Source organism: Globicephala melas, chromosome X, assembly GCF_963455315.2.
Source record: "Globicephala melas chromosome X, mGloMel1.2, whole genome shotgun sequence".
NCBI lineage: Eukaryota > Metazoa > Chordata > Mammalia > Artiodactyla > Delphinidae > Globicephala > Globicephala melas.
Window position 1 is genome coordinate 42826377 of NC_083335.1, and position 24875 is coordinate 42851251.

General features: G+C 38.9%; 1 protein-coding gene across 12 annotated transcripts in view; it reads left to right on the plus strand.

Annotated features, from left to right (window-relative positions):
• Window positions 1–24875, plus strand: part of SYTL4 (synaptotagmin like 4) — a 161847-nt gene that overhangs the window by 121776 nt on the left and 15196 nt on the right. For all 12 annotated transcript variants that reach the window (XR_009560731.1, XR_009560732.1, XM_060292502.2 and 9 more), the window contains 2 exons: window positions 23928–24029; window positions 24513–24588. Coding sequence is in view for 10 of the 12 variants with exons in the window: in XM_060292502.2 (XP_060148485.1) it covers window positions 23928–24029; window positions 24513–24588 (178 nt within the window). In the remaining 2 variants the exon portion in view is untranslated. The remainder of the gene's footprint in view (window positions 1–23927; window positions 24030–24512; window positions 24589–24875) is intronic.

Genomic DNA, 24875 nt, shown 5'->3' on the forward strand with positions numbered 1-24875 from the left:
TAAAACGAAACCCTGTACCCTTTAGCTATCAGTGACTCCCCAACCTCCATATCTTTCCCACCCCTAAACAGTCACTGATCTATTTTTAATTTCTATATATTTGCCTATTTTGGACATTTTATTTAAATAGAATCATACAATATGTGGTCCTTTGTGACTGTCTTGTCTCACTTAACATAATGTTTTCAGGGTTCATCCATGTTGAAGCATGTATCAGTACTTCATTTCTTTTTATTGCCCCCATTTGTTTATCCATTCATCTGTTGATGGACGTTTGGATTGTTTCCACTTTTTAGACTAATGCTATTATGAACATTTGTATTGAGTTTTTGTGTGGACATATGTTTTCATTTCTCTTAGAAAGATACCTAGGTGTGGAGTTGCTGGGTCAAATGATCATTTAGTCATTTTGTAAATCTACCTTTTTCAATATTAAACATTATCAGTGGACTCTACTATGAAGAAGGAGGAGGAGATTAGCTTGCTTACACTTCCTCCTAACACTTTCCCCTACTCCCACTTTTTATTAATCAAGTTATTTTTACTTTGTCAGGGCTTACAACATTTACATTCTGTTATGCAATCATAAATCATCTGCTTGTTTTATCTGTTTGTTTACTTTTAGTTCGTATTTAAAAGGATCTTATGCTTACAACCAGGCTTTGGCCCATGGTTCATCTATATTTCTGAATCCTTTACTTTGACTTCTTTTTATTTTTTTGCCGTACGCGGGCCTCTCACTGTTGTGTCCTCTCCCATTGCGGAGCACAGGCTCCGGATGCGCAGGCTCAGCAGCCATGGCTCACGGGCCTAGCCGCTCCGCGGCATGTGGGATCTTCCCGGACCGGGGCATGAACCCGTGTCCCCTGCATCGGCAGGTGGACTCTCAACCACTGCGCCACCAGGGAAGCCCTGACTTATTTCTTGATTGTCAGGATTTTATCATTGAGGAGTTCCTTCAAGAATAGCTTGTAGGTGCTATGTTCATTTCACTCTTTCATGTTAAGAATGTCTGCCTAGTCCCTTTATGAATTTGAATGATATCTTGGCTGGATATTATATTCTTGGGTTACACTTTCTTTCCCTTAGAATATTGTAGACATTACTCCATTGTCTTCTGCCACTGAATGTAACTGAAGGAATCTTAGGCCAGCTAGCCTTTTCTTTTTCTCCCTTGTAGGTAACACACTGTGTGTGTGTGTGTGTGTGTGTGTGGTGTGTGTGTGCATGCACACATACATGCACACATGTGTGTCTGAATATGCCTGAAAATTTCCTTTTATTTTTCTTGAAGTTTAGTAACTTAACAAGGATAGATCTCAATGGTGATCATCCTGTTTCATTTTTCCCTAATACACAGTGTACCCTTGATGAATTCTTTCTTCATTGATGGAAAATTTTTCTGCATTGTATCCTGTGAACTCTTTCTATTTCACTAGTTAAGTTCTCCACTTCAGGGACATTGGATTTCTTCATCTTCCATTTCTGTCCTTTTACTGTCAAATGCAAAAGAAAAATAGAAAGGTGAAAGCAATTAATCATAATAGCCCAACCCTTTCTTCTGTGCTATTACTTTGATTTTCAGCCATTTTCTTTTTTCCATTTCCTCCCTTCTTCCCTCCCCCCTTCCTTTTTGCTGTATCTAATTTACTGATTTGAATGAATGATCTTGTTTACATTTTAATTTATTCTTTGCTCTCAGTTTTCCTTTTTCTCTAATTTTGTTGTTTCATCATCTTGTATTGAGCTCTTGTGCCTTATCAAATCTATATTCTTATTAAGTTCCTGTGTAAGTCTAAAGCATTCACAAAAAAGCTACTTATTTTCCTATGATTATATTCTTCTCCACAATTCGTTCTTTGTTCATCATGCAAGTTCTTTCTATTTCTCCCCACCCCATGTCATATTTATGTATCTTCTAGACCACTTCTTTTCATTCCACTCATGTTTAACATGGGAGGTTCTGTCTGTATTTTTTGTTTGCTCTGATATAGTGTGTGAATTCTTCTTGACAGGCTTTTCATCTCAACTTGACACAATTTATCTCTTCTCCACACTCAATTATACTTTAGTTTAAGGATAGAAGTTACTTTCTACAAAATACCTGTACTCCAAAAACTATAAGACGCTGATGAAAGAAATTAAAGACCACACAAACATACTATGTTCTTCAATTGGAAGAATCAATATTGTTAAAATAACCATACTACCCAAGGCAATCTACAGATTCAATGCAGTCCCTATCAAATCACCAACGGTATTTTTCGTAGAACTGGAACAAGAAATTTTAAAATTTGTATGGAAACACAAAAGACCCTGAGTAGCCAAAACAATCTTGAGAAGGATGAATGGAGCTGGAGGAATCAAGTGCCCTGACTTCAGACTATACTACACAGCTACAGTAATCAAAATAGTATGGTACCAGCACAAAAACAGACACATAGATCAATGGAACAGGATAGAAAGCCCAGAAATAAACCCACACACTTATGGTCAATTAATCTATGACAAAAGAGTCAAGAATATACAATGGAGAAAAGACGGTCTCTTCAGTCAGTGGTGTGGGGAAAACTGGACAGTTACATGTAAAAGAGTGAAATTAGAACATTCTCTAACACCATATACAAAAATAAACTCAAAATGGATTAAAGACCTAACTATAAGACCAGATACTATACAACTCCTAGAGGAAGACATAGGCAGGACACTCTTTGATGTAAACCGCAGCAGTATTTTTTTGGACCTGTCTCCTAGAGTAATGGAAACAAAAGCAAAAATAAACAGATGGGACCTACTTAAACTTGAAAGCTTTTGCACAAAAAAGGAAATCATAAACAAAATGAAAAGACAACCTACAAAATGGGAGAAAATATTTGCAAATGATGTGACTGACAAGGGATTAATTTCCAAACTAAACAAACAGCTCATACAACTCAATATCAAAAAACCAAACAACCCAAACAAAAAATGGGCAAAAGACTTTTAATAGACATTTCTCCAAAGAAGACATACAGATGGCCAACAGGCACATGAAAAGATGCTCAGCATTGCTAATTACTAGAAAAAAACAAATCAAAATGATAATACGGTACCACCTCACACTGGTCAGAATGGCCATCATCAAAAAGTCTACAAATGATAAATGCTGGAGAGGGTGTGGATCAAAGAGAACCCTCCTACGCTGTTGGTGGGAATGTAAATTGGTGCAGCCACTATGCAAAATAGTATGGAGGTTCCTTAAAAAACTAAAAATGGAGTTGCCATATGATCCAACAATCCCACTCCTGGGCATATATATAGAAAAGACAAAAACTCTAATTCGAAAAGATACATGCACCCCGAGGTTCATAGCAGCACTATAGTCAAGACATGGAAGCAATTTAAGTGTCCATCAACAGATGAATGGACAAAGAAGATGTGGTACATATATACAATGGAATACTACTCAGCCATAAAAAGAAAGAGAATGCCATTTGGAGCAACATGGATGGACTTAGAGATTATCATACTAAGTGAAGTAAGTCAGACAGAGAAAGACAAATACCATATGATATCACTTATATATGGAATCTAGAATATGATACAAATAAACTTATTTACAAAACAGAAATAGACTTACAGACATAGAAAACAAATTTATGGTTACCAAAGGGGAAAGGGGTAGGGAGGGATAAACTGGGAATTTGGGATTAGCAGATATACACTACTATATATAAAACAGATAAACAACAAGGACCTACTGTATAGCACAGGGAACTATATTCAATATCTTGTAATAACCCATAATGGAAAAAAATCTGAAAAAGAATATATATATATGCATATAACTGTGAATCACTTTGCTATACACCTGAAACATTGTAAATCAACTATACTTCAATAAAAAGTAAATAAAATAAAATACAATACTTGGGGAAAAAAAGAAATTGCTTTCTATATACTTCTTTTCTGTAACCCGAGGGGAGGGGCAAAAGACAACTTGAGGATCCTGGATTTCAGTCTCCTGAAATTCTCTTAAATGTCTGGGCTCACTCAGTCCAGCTCTGGATGCATCCTCTAGTTCATACCAGTGACCCTGAAAGATGATGTCCCCCAGCAGGCTTGTCTGCCTCTGCTGGGGTCTCCCAGTGATACCTGGGGCTGCAAGTCTTGAGGATTTTTGTTTTCCTTGTCTTACCCCAGGACTGCCTGCTCACTTAATCTGTACATCTCCACATTGGAAGTTTTGCTGAGCTAGATCTTTCTTCTGTTTTCTTAGCCATGACTTTTTCAACTTTATGACTTGAGTCTTTATTCCTTTCCTCATTTGGCTGCTGCTGCTGAATTTTTGACTTTTTATTTGTGTTTTTTTCCCCTAACTTTCTCTTGGCCAAAGAGAAATGACTTTATCATGTTTTATATGATTGATGAAAAGCAATATAGAAATATATCAAATGAGTCCCCAGTAACCTCACTTCCTCTGCCCCAGACAGTTCTTGTTACCAGTCATTAATAATTTTGATATATGGACTACCAGACTGTCTAAATGTACAAATATGGGTTGGATTTTTCAAGTTTTAATTTCTTTTTACAAAAGGATCGTACTGTATACATGTTAAGTGGAAAAATGAGACAGAATTTAAAAAACTCAAGAATACAGATAATATGGAAAATGGGCAAAAGATTTGAACATTTTACCAAAGATAATATACAGATATCAAATACACACATGAAAAGATGCTCAACATCATTAGTCATTAGGGAAATGCAAATTAAAATCATACGATGCTACTGTGTACCCACTAGAATGGCTAAAATTATAAAGACTGACTATAACAGTTTTTGTTAATTTAAATTTTTTATTGAAGTATAGTCAATTTACAGTCTTGTGCTAATTTCTGCTGTACAGCAAAGTGACTCAGTTATGCACATATATACATTCTTTTCAAATATTTTTTCCGTTATGAATTATCCCAGGAGATTGGATATAGTTCCCTGTGCTATACAGTAGGACCTTGTTGTTATCCATTCTAAAAGTAATAGTTTGCATCTATTAACCCCAAACTCCCTGTCCATCCCTCTCCCTCCTCCTATCCCCCTTGGCAACCACAAGTCTGTTCTCTATGTCTGTGAGTCTATTTCTGTTTTGTAGCTAGGTTCATTTGTACCATAGTTTAGATTCCACATATAAGTGGTATCGTATGGTATTTATCTTTCTCTTTCTGACTTCACTTAGTAAGATAATCTCTAGTTGCATCTATGTTGCTGCAAATGGCATTATTTCATTCTTTTTTGTGGCTGAGTAGTATTCCATTGTATGTGTGTACCATGTCTTCTTTATCCATTCATCTGTCGATGGACATTTAGGTTGTTTCTATGTCTTGGTTATTGTGAATAGTGCTGCTTTGAACACAGGGTTGCATGTATCTTTTTGAATTATAGTTTTGTCCGGGTATATGCCCAGGGGTGGGATTGCTAGATCATATGGTAACTCTACTTGTAGTTTTCTGAGGAACATCCATACTGTTTTGCATAGTGGCTGTACCAATTTACATTCCCACCAACAGTGTAGGAGGATTCCCTTTTCTCCACACCCTCTCCATCATTTGTTACTTGTAGACTTTTTGATGATGGCCAGTATGAGGTGGTACCTCATTATAGTTTTGATTTGCATTTCTCTAATCAGTGATGTTGAGCATCTTTTCATGTGCCTGTTGGCCATCTGCATGTCTTCTTTGGAGAAATGTCTGTTAAAGTCTTCTGCCCATTTTTCAATTGGGTGGTTTGTTTTTTTGTTGTTGAGTTGTATGAGCTGTTTGTATATTTTGGAGATTAAGCCCTTGCTGGTTGCATCATTTGCAAATATTTTCTCCCATTCTGTAGGTTGTCTTTTTGTTTTGTTTATAGTTTCATTTGCTGTGCAAAAGCTTGTAAGTTTGATTAGGTCCCATTTGTTTATTTTTGTTTTTATGTCTATTGCCTTGGGAGACTGACCTAATATTACTACAGTTTATGTCTGAGAATGTTTTGCTTAGGTTCTCTTCTAGTTTTATGGTGTCATGTCTTATATTTAAGTCTTTAAACCATTTTGAGTTTATTTTTGTGCATGGTGTGAAGGTGTGTTCTAATGTCATTGATTTATATGCAGCTGTCCAACTTTCCCAGCATGACTTGCTAAAGAGACTGTCTTTTTACTGTTTTAGATTCTTGCCTCCTTTGTCAAAGATTGACTGTAGGTGTGTAGGTTTATTTCTTGGCTGTCTATTCTGTTCCATTGATCCATATGTCTCTTTTTGTACCAATACCACACTGTTTTGATTACTGTAGCTTTGTAGTATTTTATGAAGTCTGTGAGAGTTATGTCACCTGCAGACAGGTGTTTTTTTTCCCTCAGAATTACTTTGGCAGTTCTGGGCCTTTTATGGTTCCATGTAAATTTTTGGATTATTTGTTCTAGTTCTGTGAAAAATGTCATGGGTAATTTGATTTGCATTAAATCTGTAGATTGCTTTGGGTAGTATTTCCATTTCAAGAATATTAAATCTTCCAATCCAAGAGCATGGGGTATCTTTCTATTGCTTTGAATTCTCTTTAATTTCCTTTATTAATGTTTTATAGTTCTCAGCATATAAGTCTTTCATCTCCTTGGTCAGGTTTATTCGTAGGTATTTTATTTTGGTGCAATTCTAGAAGGTATTTTTTTTTACATTCTCTTTCTGATATTTCATTGTCATTGTAAAGATGCGGTTGATTCTGGGTGTCAATCTTGTATCCTGCTACTTTGCTGAACTCATTTATTAGATCTAATAGTTTTTGTGTGGAGTCCTTAGGGTTTTCTATGTATAGTATCATGTCATCTGCATATAGTGTCAATTTTTCCTCTTCCCTTCCAATATGGATACCTTTTATCTCTTTTTCTTGTCTGTGGCTAGGACTTCCAATACTATGTTGAATAGAGGAGGTGAGAGTGGGCATACTTGTCTTGTTCCAGAGTTGAGCACGAAGGCTTTCAGCTTCTCACCATTGACTATTACAATGGCTGTGGGATTGTCATAAATGGCTCTCATTACGTTGAGATATGTTCCCTCTATACCCATTTTGGTAAGAGTTTTTATCATCAATGGATGTTGAATTTTGGCTTTTTCTGCATCTACTGAGAGGATCATGTGGTTTTTGACTTTTCTTTTTTTTATGCAGTGTATTAAATTGATTGTTTTGCGTATGTTGAACCATCCTTGTGAACTTGGGATGAATCCCACTGGTCGTGGTGTATGATATTTTTTAATGTATAGTTGGATTCGGTTTGCTAATATTTTGTTGAGAAGTTTTGCATCTATATTCATCAAAGGTATTGGCCTATAATTTTCTTTTTTTCATGGTATCTTTGTCTGGTTTTGGTATCAGAGTGATGGTGGCTTCACAGAATGTCTTTGGGAGTGATCCCTCCTCTTCAGTCTTTTGGAAGAGTTTGAGAAGAATCAGTATAAGTTCTTCTTTGTGTGTTGGCTAGAATTCGCTTGTGAAGCCATCTGGTTCTAGACTTTTGTTTGTAGGGAGGTTTTTTTTAACATCTTTATTGGAGTATAATTGCTTTACAATGGTGTGTTAGTTTCTGCTTTATAACAAAGTGAATCAGCTATACATATACATATATCCCAATATCTCCTCCCTCTTGCGTCTCCCTCCCACTCTCCCTATCCCACCCCTCTAGGTGGTCACAAAGCACGGAGCTGATCTCCCTGTGCTATGCAGCTGCTTCCCACTAGTTATTGGTTTTACATTTGGTAGTGTATATATGTCCATGCCACCCTATCACTTTGTCCCAGCTTACCCTTCCCACTCCCCATGTCCTCAAGTCCATTCTCTACATCTGTGTCTTTATTCCTGTCCTGCCCCTAGGATCTTCAGAAGCTTTTTTTTTTAGATCCCCTATATATGTGTTAGCATACGGTATTTGTTTTTCTCTTTCTGACTTACTTCACTCTGTATGACAGTCTCTAGGTCCATCCACCTCACTACAAATAACTCAACTTCATTTCTTTTTATGGCTGAGTAATATTCCATTGTATATATGTGCCACATCTTCTTTATCCATTCATCTGTCGATGGACACTTATGTTGCTTCCATGTCCTGGCTATTGTAAATAGAATTGCAATGAACATTGTGATACATGACTCTTTTTGAATTATGGTTTTCTTGGGGTATATGTCAAATAGTGGGATTGCTGGGTCATATGGTAGTTCTATTTTTAGTTTTTTAAGGAACCTCCACACTGTTCTCCATAGTGGCTGTATCAATTTACATTCCTACCAGCAGTGCAAGAGAGTTCCCTTTTCTCCACACCCTCTCCAGAATTTATTGTTTGTAGATTGTTTTATGATGGCCATTGTGACTGGTGTGAGGTGATACCTCATTGTAGTTTTGATTTGCATTTCTCTAATGATTAGTGATGTTGAGTATTCTTTCATGTGGTATGTTGGCAATCTGTATATCTTCTTTGGAGAAATGTCTATTTAGGTCTTCTGCCCATTTTTGGATTGGGTTGTTTGTTTTTTTGATATTGAGTTGCATGAGCTACTTGTAAGTTTTGGAGATTAATCCTTTGTCAGTTGCTTCATTTGCAAATATTTTCTCCCATCTGAGGGTTGCCTTTTCATCTTGTTTATGGTTTCCTTTACTGTGCAAAAGCTTTTAAGTTTCATTAGGTCCCATTTGTTTATTTTTGTTTTTCTCTAGGAAGTGGGTCAAAAAGGATCTTGCTGTGATTTATGTCATAGAGTGTTCTGCCTGTGTTTTCCTCTAAGAGTTTCATAGTGTCTGGCCTTACATTAAGGCCTTTAATTGATTTTTTTTTTTTTTTTTGCGGTACATGGGCCTCTCACTGTTGTGGCCTCTCCCATTACGGAGCACAGGCTCCGGACGCACAGGCACAGTGGCCATGGCTCACGGGCCCAGCCGCTCCACGGCATGTGGGATCTTCCTGGACCTGGGCACGAACCTATGTCACCTGCATCGGCAGGCAGACTCTTAACCATTGCACCACTAGGGAAGCCCGGTCTTTAATTGATTTTGAGTTTATTTTTATGTATGGTGTTAGGGAGTGTTCTAATTTCATTCTTTTACTTGTAGCTGTCCAGTTTTCCCAGCATCACTTATTGAAGAGGCTGTCTTTTCTCCATTGTATATTCCTGCCTCCTTTATTAAAGATAAGGTGACCATATGTGCGTGGGTTTATCTCTGGGCTTTCTATCCTGTTCCATTGATCTATATTTCTCTTTTTGTGCCAGTACCATACTGTCTTGATTACTGTAGCTTTGTAGTATAGTCCGAAGTCAGGGAGCCTGATTCCTCCAACTCCATTTTTCTTTCTCAAGATTGCTTTGGCTATTCGCGGTCTTTTGTGTTTCTATACAAATTGTGAAAACTCTTGTTCTAGTTCTATGAAAAATGCCATTGGTAGTTTTATAGGGATTTCATTGAATCTTTAGATTAGTTTCGGTAGTATACTCATTTTCACAATGTTGATTCTTCCAGTCCAAGAACATGGTATATCACCCCATCTGTTTGTGTCATCTTTAATTTCTTTCATCAGTGTCTTAATAGTTTTCTGCATACAGATCTTTTGTCTCCTTAGGTAGGTTTATTCCTAGGCATTTTATTCTTTTTGTTGCAGTGGTAAATGGGAGTGTTTCCTTAATTTCTCTATCAGATTATTTATCATTAGTGTATAGGAATGCAAGAGATTTATGTGCATTAATTTTGTATCCTGCTACTTTACCAAATTAATTGATTAGCTCTAGTAGTTTTCTGGTAGCATCTTCAGGATTCCATGTATACTATCATATCATCTGAAAACAGTGACAGCTTTACTTCTTCTTTTCTGATTTGGACTCCTTTTCATTCTTTTTCTTCTCTGATTCCTGTGGCTAAAACTTCCAAAACTATGTTGAATAATAGTGGTGAGAGTGGACAACCTTGTCTTGTTCCTGATCTTAGAGGAAATGGTTTCAGTTTTTCACCACTGAGAATGATGTTGGCTGTGGGTTTGTCATATGTAGCCTTTATGAAGTTCAGGTAAGTTCCCTCTGTGCCTACTTTCTGGAGGGTTTTTATCATAAGTGGGTGTTGAATTTTGTTGAAAGCTTTTCCTGCATCTATTGAGATGATCATATGGTTTTTCTCCTTCAGTTTGTTAATGTGGTTTATCACATAGATTGATTTGTGTATATTGAAGAATCCTTGCATTCTTGGAATAAACCCCACTTGATCATGGTGTATGGTCCTTTTAATGTGCTGTTGGATTCTGTTTGCTAGTATTTTGTTGAGGATTTTTGCATCTATGTTCATCAGTGATATTGGTCTGTAGTTTTCTTTCTTTGTGACATCCTTGTCTGGTTTTGGTATCAGGGTGATGGTGGCCTCATAGAATGAGTTTGGGAGTGTTCCTCCCTTTGCTATATTTTGAAAGAGCTTAAGGAGGATAGGTGTTAGGTCTTCTCTAAACGTTTGATAGAATTCCCCTGTGAAGCCGTCTAGTCCTGGGCTTTTGTTTATTGCAAGATTTTTAATCACTGTTTCAATTTCAGTGCCTGTGATTGTTCTGTTTATATTTTCCATTTCTTCCTGGTTCAGTTTCAGCAGGTTGTGCTTTTCTAAGAATGTGTCCATTTCTTCCAGGTTGTTCATTTTATTGGCATACAGTTGCTTGTAGTAATCTCTTATGATCCTTTGTATTTCTGCAGTGTCAGTTGTTATTTCTCCTTTTTCATTTCTAATTCTGTTTATTTGAGTCTTCTCCCATTTTTTCTTGAAGAGCCTGGCTAATGGCTGAACTTTGGGTTTTTTTGTTCTTCTCTCTCTAATTGCTTTAGGTGTAAGGTTAGGTTGTTTATTTGAGATGTTTCTTGTTTCTTGAAGTAGGATTTTATTGCTATAAACTTCTCTCTTATAACTACTTTTGCTGCATCACATAGGTTTAGGGTCGTCATGTTTTCATTGTCATTTGTTGCTAGGTATTATTTGATTTCCTCTTTGATTTCTTCAGTGATCTCTTGGTTATTTAGTAGTGTATGGTTTAGCCTCCCTGTGTTTGTATTTTTTACAGATTTTTTCCTGTAATTTATATCTAGTCTCATAGCGTTGTGGTTGGAAAAGATACTTGATACAATTTCAATTTTCTTAAATTTACCAAGGGTTGATTTGTGACCCAAGATCTGATCTATCCAGGAGAATGTTCCATGAGCACTTGAGAAGGAAGTGTATTCTGTCGTTTTTGGATGGAATATCCTATAAATATCAATTAAGTCCATCTTGTTTAGTGCATCATTTAAAGCTTGTACTTTCTTACCTATTTTCATTTTGGATGATCTATCCATTGGTGAAAGTAGGGTGTTAAAGTCCCCTACTATGATTGTGTTACTGTCGATTTCCCCTTTTATGGCTGTTAGCATTTGGCTTATGTATTGAGGTGATCCTATGTTGAGTGCATAAATATTTACAATTTTTATATCTTATTCTTGGATTTATCCCTTGATCACTATGTAGTGTCTTTCTTTGTCTCTTGTAATAGTCTTTATTTTAAAGTCTATTTTGTCTAATATGAGAATTGCTACTTCAGCTTTAATTTGATTTCCATTTGCATGGAATATCTTTTTCTATCCCCTCACTGTCAGTCTGTATGAGTCCCTAGGTCTGAAGTGGGTCTTTTGTAGATAGCATGTATATGGGTCTTGTTTTTATATCCATTCAGCCAGTCTCTGTCCTTTGGTTGGAGCATTTAATCCATTTACATTTAAGGTAGTTATCGATATGTATGTTCCTATTACCATTTTCTTAATTATTTTGGGTTTGTTATTGTAGGTCTTTACCTTCTCTTGTGTTTCTTGCCTAAAGAAGTTCCTTTAGCATTTGTTGTAAAGCCGGTTTGGTGGTGCTGAATTCTCTTAGCTTTTGCTGCTCTCTAAAGGTTTTAATTTCTCCATTGAATCTGAATGAGATCCTTGCTGGGTAGAGTAATGTTGGTTGTAGGTTTTTCTCTTTCATCACTTTAAATATGTCCTGCCACTCTCTTCTGGGTTGAAGATTTTCTGGTGAAAGATTAGCTGTTAATCTTATGGGGATTCCCTTGTATGTTATTTGTTGTTTTTCCCTTGCTGCTTTTAATATTTTTTCTTTGTATTTAATTTTTGATAGTTTGATTAATGTGTCTTGGCTTGTTTCTTGGATTTTTCCTGTATGGGACTCTCTGCGCTTCCTGGACTTGATTGACTATTTCCTTTCCCGTATTAAGGACGTTTTCATCTATAATCTGTTCAGATATTTTCCCAGTCCCTTTCTTTTTCTCTTCTTCTTCTGGGACCCCTATAATTCTAATGTTGGTGCGTTTAATGTTGTCCCAGAGGTCTCTGAGACTGTCCTCAGTTCTTTTCATTCATTTTTCTTTATTCTGCTCTGCAGTAGATACTTCCACTATTTTATCTTCCAGGTCACTTATCCATTCTTCTGCCTAGTTATTCTGCTATTGATTCCTTCTAGAGAATTGTAAATTTCATTTATTGTGTTGTTCATCATTGTTTGGTTTTTAATTCTTGTAAGTGTTTGGTCTGGTGTTTTTTTTTTTTTTTGCGGTACGTGGGTCTCTCGGTGTTGTGGCCTCTCCCATTGCAGAGCACAGGCTCCGCACACGCAGGCTCAGCGGCCATGGCTCACGGGCCTAGCCGCTCCGCGGCATGTGGTATCCTCCCAGACCGGGCACGAACCCGCATCCCCTTCATCGGCAGGCGGACTCTCAACCACTGCAGCACTAGGGAACCCCTGTCTGGTGGGTTTTTACCTTGCTCCTTCATCTGCTGTGTGTTTCTCTGTCTTCTCATTTTGCTTAACTTACTGTGTTTGGGGTCTCCTATTTGCAGGCTGCAGGTTCGTAGTTCCTGTTGCTTTTGGTGTCTGCCCCCAGTAAGTAAGGTTGGTTCAGTGGGGTGTATAGGGTTCTGGTGGAGGGGAGTGGTGCCTGTGTTCTGGTGGATGAGACTGGATCTTGTCTTTCTGGTATGCAGGAGCGCATCCGGTGGTGTGTTTTGGGGTGTCTTTGACCTTATAATGATTTTAGTCAGCCTCTCTGCTTATGCGTGGGGTTGTGTTCCTGTCTTGCTAGTTGTTTGGCATAGGTTGTCCAGCACTGTAGCTTGCTGGTCGTTGAGTGGAGCTGTGTCTTAGCATTGAGGTGGTGATCTCTGGGACAGCTTTTGCCATTTGATATTACATGGAGCTGGAAGGTCTCTGGTGGACCAGTGTCCTGAACTCGGCTCTCCCACTTCAGAGGCATAGGCCCGACACCTGACTGGAGCACCAAGACCCTGTCAGCCACACGGTTCAGAAGAAAAGGGAGAAAAAAAACAAAGAAAAAAATAATAAGATAAAATAAAGTTATTAAAATAAAAAAAATTATGAAAAACTAAAAAGTAGTAAAAAAAAAAAAGAAAGAGAGAGCAACCAAACCAAAAAACAAATCCACCAATGATAAGAATCGCTAAAAACTATATTAAAAAAAAAAAAGAAATGGACAGAACCCTGGGACAAATGGTAAAAGCAAAGCTATACAGACAAAATCACACAAGGAAGCATACACATGCACACTCACAAAAAGATAAAAAGGAGAAAAGAATATTTATCTATATAAAAAAAGAGGAAGAGAGCAATCAAATCAATAAACAAACCTTCCAGTGATAATAAACTCTAAATACTAAACTACGATCAACATAAAACCAGAAAGAAATTAGATGCAGAAAGCAAACCCCAAGTCTACAGTTGCTCCCAAAGTCCACCACCTCAATTTTGGGATGATTCATCTATTCAGGTATTCCAGAGTTGCAGGGTACATCAAGTTGATTGTGGAGATTTAATCCGCTGCTCCTGAGGCTGCTGGGAGAAATTTCCCTTTCTCTTCTTTGTTTGCACAGCTCCTGGGGTTCACCTTTGGATTTGGCCCCACCTCTGCATGTAGGTCACCTGAGCGCGTTTGCTGTTCGGTCAGACAGGATGGGGTTAAAGGAGCAGCTGATTAGGGGGCTCTGGCTCACTCAGGCTGGGGGGATGGAGGGGTACGGAATGTGGGGCAAGCCTGTGGCAGCAGAGGCCAGCATGACGTTGCAACACCCTGAGGCATGCTGTGCGTTCTCTGTAGGGAGTTTTTTAAAATTACAGATTCTATTTCACTTCTAGTGATCAGTTTGGTGGGCTTTATGTTTCTAGAAAGTTGTCTGTTTCTTCTAGGTTGTCAAATTTGTTGTCATAAAATTGTTCATAGTTTTCTCTTATGTTTTTTTTTGTATTTCTGCAGTATCGGTTGAGATTTCTCCTTTTTCATTTGTGATTTTGTTTATTTGGGTTCTCTCTCTTTTCTTCTTGGTGAGCCTGGCCAGAGGTTTGTCAATTTTGTTTACCCTTTCAAAGAACCAGCTCTTGGTTTTATTTACTTTTTCTATTGTCTTTTAAAATCTGTTTCTTGTTTATTTCCTTCCTGATCTTTATTACTTCCTTCCTTCTGCTAACTTCAGGTTTTGTTTGTTCTTTTTTTCTAATTTCTTTAGGTGGTATGTTAGGTTGTTTATTTTCCTTGTTTTTTTAGGAAGACCTGTATTGCTATGAACTTCCCTCTAAGAACTGCTATTGCTGCATCCCATAGATTTTGTATGGTTGTGTTTTCATTTGTTGTTTTCTCAAAGTATTTTTTAATTTCCGTTTTGATTTCCTTGTTGACCCATTGGTTTTTTAGTAGCGTGTTGTTTAGTCTCCATGTAATCATTTTTCTGTCATTTCTTTTCCTGTGGTTTATTTCTAGTTTCATGCCATTGTGGTCAGAGAAGATTCTTGAAATAATTTCTATACTCTTAAATTTGTTGAGGTTAGTTTTGTGCCCTAGTATGTGGTCAATCCTAGACAATGTTCCATGTGCAGTTGAAAAGAATGTGTATTCTGGGTTTTTTTTAGATGTAATATCCTGAAAATATCAGTTAAGTCTAACTGTTCTATTGTATCATTTAGGATCTCTCTTGCCTTACTGATTTTTTGTCTAGAAGATCTGCCCATTGATGTGAGTGTGGTGTTAAAGTTTCCTACTATTATTATATTCCCGTCAGTTTCTCCCTTAATGTCTGTTAGTGTTTGTTTTATGTGTTTGGGTTCTCCTGTATTAGGTGCATGTATGTTGATAAGTGTAAAATTCTCTTCTTGTATTGATCCTTTTACCATTATATAGTGTCCTTCTTTATCTTTCTTTATGGCCTTTGTTTAAAAGTCTATTTTGTCTGATATGAGTATTGCAACTCCTGCTTTCTTGTCATTTCCATTTACATGAAATAACTTTTTCCATCCCCTCACTTTCAGCTTGTGTGTGTCCTTTGCCCTAAGGTGGGTCTCTTGTAGGCAGCATGTTGTAGGCTCTTGTTTTTTTTGTATCCAGGCTGCCACTCTATGTCTTTTGATTGGAGCATTCAGTCCATTGACATTTTAGGTAATTACAGATATGTATGTATTTATTGCCATTTAAAACCTTGTTTTCCAGTTGACTCTATGTTTCTTCTTTGTTTCTGTCTTTTTCTTTTTGTTTTTCTTGATGTTTTTCTTGGCTTGATAATTTCCTTTTATTTTATGCTTGTGTTCTCTTCTTTTTGTTTTTTGTGAATCTGTTGTATATTTTTGATTTGTGTTGCCCTGTTTTTCAAGTATGTTAACCTCTACCTATATTTGCTTGCTTTTGACTGATAGACATATAGGCTCAAACACATTCTGAAAAAAAAGAATCTACATTTTCTTACTCTCCTTCCCCACATTTTATGATTTTGATGTCCTCTTTTACATCTTTGTGTTTATCCTTTTGCTGTTCCTTGTGTTTATCATCGCTTGCACAAATAGGTTTTTTTTTCTCTTTTTGATCTGTATACTGGCTAATTTAAGTGATTTACTTTCCAATTGTGATTTCCTCCTTCCTATATCTTCTTGCTTCTTTTCAATTTAGTGAAGACCTTTCAATATTTCTTTTAGGATAGCTTTAGTATTGCTGTATTCTTTTAGTTTTTGCTTGTCTGAGAAATTCTTTATTTCTCCTCCCATTCTAAATGATAATCTTGCTGGGTAGAGCATTCTAGGTTGCAGATTTTTCTCTTTCAAGACTTTGAATATATTTTGCCATTCCCTCCTGTCCTGCAGCATTTCTGTAGAGAAATCAGCTGATAGCCTTATGGGGGTTCTCTTGTAATTAACTCTATTTTTCTCTTGCTGCCTTTAGAATCCTCTCTTTAACTTTTTCCATTTTATTATAATATGTCTTAGCGTAGGTCTCTTTGGGATCATCTTGTTTGGGACCCTCTACTTTTGTATCTGGATATCTGTTTCGTTCTTAGGTGTGGGAAGTTTTCAGCCATAATTTCTTCAAATACATTTCCTTTCTTTTTTCTTTTAAATTTAGTTATTTATTTATTTTTGGCTGCATTGGGTCTTTGTTGCTGCACGCAGACTTTCTCTAGTTGCAGCGAGCGGGGCTACTCTTCGTTGCGGTGCGTGGGATTCTCATTGTGGTGGCTTCTCTTGTTGTGGAGCATGGGCTCTAGGTGTGTGGGCTTCAGTAGTTGTGGCTTGCAGGCTCAGTAGTTGTGGTGCACGGGCTTGGTTGCTCCACGGCATGTGGGATCTTCCCAGACCAGGGCTCGAACCTGTGTCCCCTGCATTGGCAGGCGGATTCTTAACCACTGCGCCACCAGGGAAGTCCCCTTCAAATACATTTTCAATCCCCTTTTCTCTTTCTTTTCCTTCTGGAATCTCCATTATGCATAGATTGGCATGCTTTATATTATCCCGTAGTTCTCTTATATTGCTTTCACTTTTTTTCTTTTTCATTTGGCTTTTTGCCTGCTGTTTTGATTGGGTAATTTCCATTATTCTATCTTCCAGATTACTTATTCTTTCCTCTGCATTATTCATTCTGCTGTTCGTTGCCTTTAGCTCAGCTTTTGTCTCGGCAAATGAATTTTCTAATTTTTCTTGGTTCCTCCTTATAGTTTCTCGTTCCTTTTTATAGTAATCTGCATTTCTGTCAATAGCCTTTCTTAATTCCTTTAGTATTTTCATTATCTCCTATTTGAAATCCATGTCTATTAAACTGAAGTGGTCTGTTTCATTGTTTGTTCTTTCAGGACAATTTTCTTGGTCTTTTAACTGGGAATCGTTCCTCTGCTTCTTCATTTTGCTTGTATTTCTCTTACGCTGTGAGTTTAGGAGAAACAGTTATCTCTTGGAGGGCTATTTATATGCAGGAGTGTTCCTGCGTAGGTCGTTTGGGTTTAAAATTTTTTTGGTGTGAGGGCTGATTTTGGTTTGGTTGTTTGCCATCTCTTTCCTCAGTGTGTGTTGGCTGTGCATGCTCCAGGGGAGATGGCAGGGGTGGGGGGGCCGAGGTTGGTGACTGGTCACAGAACCCTTGGCAGTGGCGGGTCTTACGCACTCCCAGGGAAGTGGGGGCAGTGGCTGGTGCCTGGTCATGGGACCCTTGGTGGCAGTGGGCTGCACACCTTCCTGGGGAGGTGGGGGCAGTGGTTGGCACTCAATCTTGGGACCCTTGATGGTGGCAGCAGTCTGTGCCCATTTCTGGGGTCTGAGACGGCAGTGGTGGCTCACACCCACCCCTGGAGCTTGTGTAGGCAGTGCCTTGCTGCTTGAGAGTGTGTGCTCGGAGAAAGAAGCTCCTATGGTGAGCTCACCCCTCTCCTAGCACACCTGCCAACAATGGCGCCTTGCCTCTCCGGCGGGCCCATGCTTATTCCTGTATTCCCATGCTTGTGGCACACCACATCTTAGCCCCCTCAGGCTGTCTCCACGCAGCCAACCCCAGTCCTCTCCCTGCATATGATCTCCGAAGCCCAAGGCTCAGCACCCAACCCCCACCTGCCCCAGCGGCTGAGCGTCTCAGGCTGGGGAGTGCCAGATGGTGGCACTGACCTTCTGTGCAGGTCTCTCTCCACTTTGCCCTCCATAAACCAGTTGTTGCACTCTCCTCCAAGGCTCCGAAGCTCCCCATCTGTCCTGGCTTCATCTCCCCACCAGTGAGAGGACTTACCAGTGTGTGGAAACCTTTCCTCTTTTGCAGCTCCTTCCCAGGGGCACAGGTCCCATCCCTATTCCTTTCTTTCTTTTTTTTCTTTTGTCCTACCCCGTTACATGGAGATTTTCTTGCCCTTTTCGAAGTCTGAGGTCTTCTGCCAGCGTTCAGTAGATGTTCTGTGAGAATCGTTCCACATGTAGATGTATTTTTGATGTATTTGTGGGAGGAGGTGAGCTCCACTTCCTACTCCTCCTCCATCTTTATCCGATCCCCTGACCATACCAATTTTTTTTTTCCTGTACGTGGGCCTCTCACTGTTGTGGCCTTTCCCATGCGGAGCACAGGCTCCAGAGGCGCAGGCTCAGCAGCCATGGCTCATGGGCCCAGCCGCTCCGCTGACCATACCAATTTTTGATGAGGGTATAGAGCAACTGGAATTCTCATACAGTGCTGGTAGGAATGTACAATGGTGCAGCCACTTTGAAAAACAGTTTAGTAGTGTCTTAAGTTAAATGTGCACCTACCTGTGAGTCAGCCTTTAAATTTCTAGGTATTTACTCAAGAGAAGCAAAAAAATATGTCCTAGAAGATATACAGATTGCCAACAAACACATGAAAGAATGTTCAACATCATTAATCATTAGAGAAATGCAAATCAAAACTACAATGAGATATCACCTCACACCAGTCAGAATGGCCATCATCAAACAATCTAGAAACAATAAATGCTGGAGAGGGTGTGGAGGAAAGGGAACCCTCCTGCACTGTTGGTGGGAATGTAAATTGATACAGCCACTATGGAGAACAGTATAGGGGTTCCTTAAAAAACTAAAAACAGAGCTACCATACGACCCAGCCATCCCACTACTGGGCATATACCCAGAGAAAACCATAATTCAAAAAGAGTCATGTACCACAGTGCTCATTGCAGCTCTATTTACAATAGCCAGGATATGGAAGCAACCTAAGTGTCCATCAACAGATGAATGGATAAAGAAGATGTGGCACATATATACAATGGAGTATTACTCATCCATAAAAAGAAATGAAATTGAGTTACTTGTAGTGAGGTGGATGGACCTAGAGACTGTCATACAGAGTGAAGTAAGTCAGAAAGAGAAAAACAAATACCGTATGCTAACACATATATATGGAATCTAAAAAAAAAAAAAAGGTTTTGAAGAACCTAGGGGCAGGACAGGAATAAAGACACAGATGAAGAGAATGGACTTGAGGACACGGGGAGGGAGAAGGGTAAGCTGGGACAAAGTGAGAGAGTGGCATGGACATATATACACTACCAAATGTAAAACCGATAGCTATTGGGAAGCAGCCACATAGCATAGGGAGGGCAGCTCGGTGCTTTGTGACCACCTAGAGGAGTGGGATAGGGAGGGTGGGAGGGAGACACAAGAGGGAGGGTATATGGGGATATATGTATATGTATAGCTGATTCACTTTTTTATAAAGCAGAAACTAACACACCATTGTAAAGCAATTATACTCCAATAAAGGTGTTAAAAATGTATTAGAAAAAAAATAAAAGAATATGTCCATACAAAGACTTGTACATAAATGTTCATAGTGGCTTTATTTGTGATCACCAAAACCTAGAGACAACCCCAGTGTCTATCAACAGGTGAAGGGATAAACTGTGCTTTGTTTATACAGTGGAATACTACTCAGCAATGGAAGGGAATGGACCACTGATACATGCAACAACATGGATGAATCTCAAAATAATCATGCTGAGTGAAAGAAGCCAAACAAAAAAGAGGACATACTGTATGATTCTGTTTATGTAAAATTCTAGAAAAAGCAAGCTAAATTTCAGTGACAGCAGATCAGCACTTACTTGGAGATGGGATGAGGAAGGAGATATGGATTATGAAGGGGCACAAGGAAACTTTGGGGAGTGATAGATATGTTCGATAGCTTAATTGTGGTGATGGTTTCACCAGTGTATACATATGTCAAAACTCATCAAACTGCACACTTAAACATGTGCAGTTTATTTATGTCAGTTATAACTCAAGGTGCAAATGGGAAAAAATGACAGAAAAATATAACATTGACATCTTTCCATGTCAGCACCAAGGGTCTGCCTCATTCTTTTTGCTCTCTGTATGGTGTTTCATTGTATGTATGTACTGTGATTTTATCCACACAGCCTTGGGTGGGTGACTCATCTGTTTTAGGTAATGAGGCCCCCCTTTTTCCTTTGCGGATAAGGATGGCTTTTATTTCCTGAACCTGATTAATACATCTGGCATCATTGGTCAGAATGTAATTTCTGAAGCCCATTGCTTCTGGCTGTCTATGACCTCTTGTCTCATTGGGCTCAGAAGACTCTTATTTATCCTAAACATGGAAACAGATTAAGTGGCCATAAATGATCTTTTCCATAAAATTATGGAGCCTCAGAGATAATCTAATTCAACCCCCTTATTTTTACAGAAAAGAAAGCAGGATAAGTGATTTACCTGAGATCATACAGATAGTTAGAGCCCAGGACTCCTGTCTCTTAGTCTATTTTTCTACTGCACAGATGTCAAATAATTGCTTTTTTGCCTTACGGTGGTTTGTATCAGCTTTGGATCAGTACGTATTAATCTTTGGGAAAAAATACAAGCAGAAACACTCTCCATGGGCCATTATTAAACTACCTCTCTAGAGGAATGGTTCTGCTTTAGGTTCTTTATTCTTTGCAGCAAATGGGGAAAAATAATAGTTCTAAAGTAAAAATGAAATCAAACTCCCTGCTGTGTCTTCACCTATAAAGCTAATGCATCTCTCAAGAAATGACCGCTGTTTCACCTCTGGCATGCCTTAGGATTTCCACCCCAGCTGTCTGTTTTCATAAAGCTATCTCAAACATCATGTTATGTTAACTTGGAAAGTTTAGTCTCTACTGCCTAAGACGTTATACATTTTGGTTACTTCATTCTTTGCTCATTTGTTATTAGTTCCTTCATTTATTTGATAAATGTCTATGAATGCCTACTATTTTCCAGGCACTATTTTAGGCAGTGGGATACACTGGTGAAGACAACACAGTCCCTTGCTTGAGGAGCTTAGATTGGGAGTGGGGGGCACAGACAATAAGGGAATAATCAAGTAAATATGTTGTATATCAGATGTTGACAAGCGCTATGGAGAAAAATGAAGTAGATTAAAGGGAGGGAGTGCCAGGAAAGCATATGTGTATATAAGCTGTTTTATCTAGGCCAACAGGGGAAAAGTCTTAATAATATGATGACATTTGAGAGAAGACAGGAAGCAAAGAGGCACAAACCCTTAGAGTATCTGGGGGAAAGAGGTACTTTCTAGGCAGAGAAAGCAGCAGGTATAAAGACCCTAAGGTGAGTTTGTGTTTGGCACGTGTGAGTCATCTGGAACTGGTGAGCAAGTGGGGAGGGTAGGGGATAAAGACAGAGGTGAGGTGAGAAGCAGATCATGTAAGATATTGTTGGCACTTGTAAGGACTCTGTCTTTTACTCCGAGTGAGAAGGAGGGCTCTGAGTGACAGGATATTATTTTTTCTTTTTTTAAATTGGGGTAAAATTTACATAACATGAGATTAATCATTTTAACAGTTTTAAAGTATACAGTTGAGTAGCTTTTAGTACTTTCAGAATGTTGTGCAACCATCACCACTGTCTAATTTCAGAACATTTTCATCACTCCAAAAAGAAACCCCGTGCCCATTAAGCAGTCACTCTCCATTTCCCTCAGCCCCTAATGTGCTTTCTGTCTCTATGGATTTGCCTATTCTGGACATTTCCTGCAAATGGAATCATACAGAATATGGCCATTTGTGTTTGGCATTTCACTTAGCATAATATTTTCAAGGTTCATCCATGTTGTAGCATGTGTCAGAACTTCATTCTTTTTTATTGTCAATAATATTTCATTATATGGCTGTACCACATTTCCTGTATCTGTTCATCTGTTGATGGACATTTGGACTGTTTCCACCTGTTAGCTATTGTGAATAATGCTGCTATGAACATTTGTGTACAAGTTTTTGTGTGGACACGTGTTTTCAGTTCTGTATTGGGGATATATATATATATATATATATATATATATATATATATATATAAATGATTGATTGATGTTTGGCTGCATTGCGAGGCTTGCAGGATCTTAGTTCCCTGACCAGGGATTGACCCCAAGCCCCCAGCAGTGGAAGCGCAGAGTCCTAACCACTGGACCACCAGGGAATTCCCTGGATTTATATTTTAAAAACTCATTTTGGCTGCTGTGTTGAGGATAGATTGTATGAGGACAAGGGCAGAAGTAGGGAGTTCAGTTAAGAGGCTACTGCAACCATCCAGGAGCTAGGTGATGGTGGTTTAGACCAGAGTAATGGCAGTGGAGGGGGAGAGAACTGGTCATATTCTAGATATACTTTGAAGACAGAGCCAAGAGGATTTGCTAACACATTGGATAGGTATTTTGAGAGAACAAGCAGAGTCAAGGGTGATTCTTAAGATTTTTGACCTGAGAAATGAAAGGACAGAGTTGCCATTTGATGAAATTGAGGGAAGAGCAGGTTTGGGGGAGGATTAGGGCTTTGGTTTTGGACTTGCTGTGTTTGAGACATCCCAGCAGAGATGTCAAGTAGGATGTTGGAAATAGAAGTCTGGCGTTTGAGTAAGAGAGAAATTTGGGAATTGTTAGTTTATAGAGCATATTTAAAGCCATGAGACTAGATGAGATCATTTAGGGGTAATTCTAGATAGTGAAGAGAAGCAGCCCAAGGAATAAGCATGGACACAATCCAAAGATTAGAGGTCTAGGAGGTGAGGAGAGACCAGCAAAGGAGATTGAGAAGGAGCAGCCAGTGAGGTCAGAGGACCAGGAGAGTGTGGGATCCTGGAGGCCAAGTGAAATTACTTGAGACACTTCAGGAAGAATGATTTTTTTTTCCTTTTCTTGTTCTCACAAATTCCTTGAGGTAAGGGGTCCAGGAAATGTGTCCTTCCCTTTAGAGATGAGAACTGCTGTTTTGAGTGCCCAGGGTCATCCTTCATTAAGCTGAAAAGGAATTCTGGTCTTCTGAATAATATCTTCAAAGCATACTGCTTATTTATGTATACACTTTATGCCCCACTGAGGGCATTTAGTCAAAAATTCAGTCAAAAAATAATTGAGTGCCCACTCTATGCTAGTCTTTCTTCTAGGCATTGGGAACGCAGCAGTGAACAGAATATGTGGTCACTGATCTCCTGGAACTTACTCTAATGGAGGAGAAAGACATTAAACAAATCATTTGTTTAAATTATTGAACAAATTAAGTAATTTATATAAAAGACATAAAAAGTTACACATATGATGACTGCTACCAAGGCATCAGGGTGCTTTAGGAGCATATTAGGAAGGTTACTAATCCAGACTTGGGGTGGGGGCATGGTCAGAGATCTCCAGGAACTGACATATAAGGAGAGACCAGAAGAAGCAATAGATTTAGCCAGAAGTTTCAAGTAAACAAGAAAAATGGCAATTGTGGCCATCCCAGGCAGAGAAAAGAGGGAAGAAGAAGAGCTTTGGCACATTCAGGGAACCAAAAGAGCTTCATCATTCTGGAATGTAAAGTATAAGGAGAGGTGGAGGGTGAAAGATGAGTCTGCAGACGTGAGCAGGGGTCAACTCATAAGGATTTTCTTGCCATGCTAAGGAGTTTGAACTCAATCCCAAGAGCAATGGGGAACCACTGAGCAGTTTTAAAAGCATACTCAGCTCTTAGAAAGATCACTTAGGCTACCATTGTGAAAGGTTGGAAGGAAGCCTGCCTCCCGGCAAGAGAGCCCACTTCCTTTATGTGTTGGCTCTTGGTTTTTATTCTAGTGTTCCATTTGAAGTCCCCAAGCTGAAAAGTGGAAAGAGTGCCCTGGAGGCTGAGAGTGAGAGTGTGGATAGCTACATGGCTGACTCGGATAGCACGTCCAGGTGAGATGCCCCCAGTCCCTGCAGCTTCGCTCAGCCGAGCTCCCATTTTGTTCTCTAGCGCCAGGGTGCGGGAATCCACTGCCTTCAGCGTTCCTGACTTCTGTCCTCAGCAAGGCGAATGAAGTATTTTCTCTGACGTTGCCACAAGTCTTCCAGTAGCACTTCTACTGTTGGCTCTGAGCACAGCCTTCTGGAACATGCTAACTTCCACAGGCTGCTGCACCTTGGAGGAGTCTTCCTGGACCAGCAGCAACGGATGCTGCTATCCCTTAGGCTTGGGGGTTTGAGTGTTTGTGTTTGTACAGAGTTGCTTATCTAATCATCTGCATTCCTTCAAAGTAAATCAGATGTGAAGTTTACCTTCTGGATTTGGTTATTGCAATGGCCTCAAGCCAGTGGCTCTCTTTCCATAGAGCTTGGGTCCCTAGACAGAAGGGGAAGGGGAGAAGGTGATTTTATTATAGCTTCTGTATCTGCCTCCAGGAGAGACTCTCTGGATAAATCTGGCCTCTTTCCAGAATGGAAGAAGATGTCTGCCCCCAAATCTCAAGTAGAAAAGGTAAGCTTTATTTATTGGTTGGTCGATCTCTGTCTCTCTTTTGTCTGTCTTTGTCTGTGTATGTCTCTCTCTCTTTCTTTTACCTTCCTCAGGAAGAATTTAAATCAAGAGTTCAAACAAATTTTAGTTCAGATTCCCTTGGGAGCATTTTCTAAAGTTTTGGTTGAAACATGTGAGAAAATAGGTTTTGTACAATTTCCTAGGATTAAGTCCTAAGAGTAATCTTTCCTTTAAGTTTGTCATAGTTTAGTGAAAATCTGGGCCTTCCTCCTTACTCCACTCTTCCA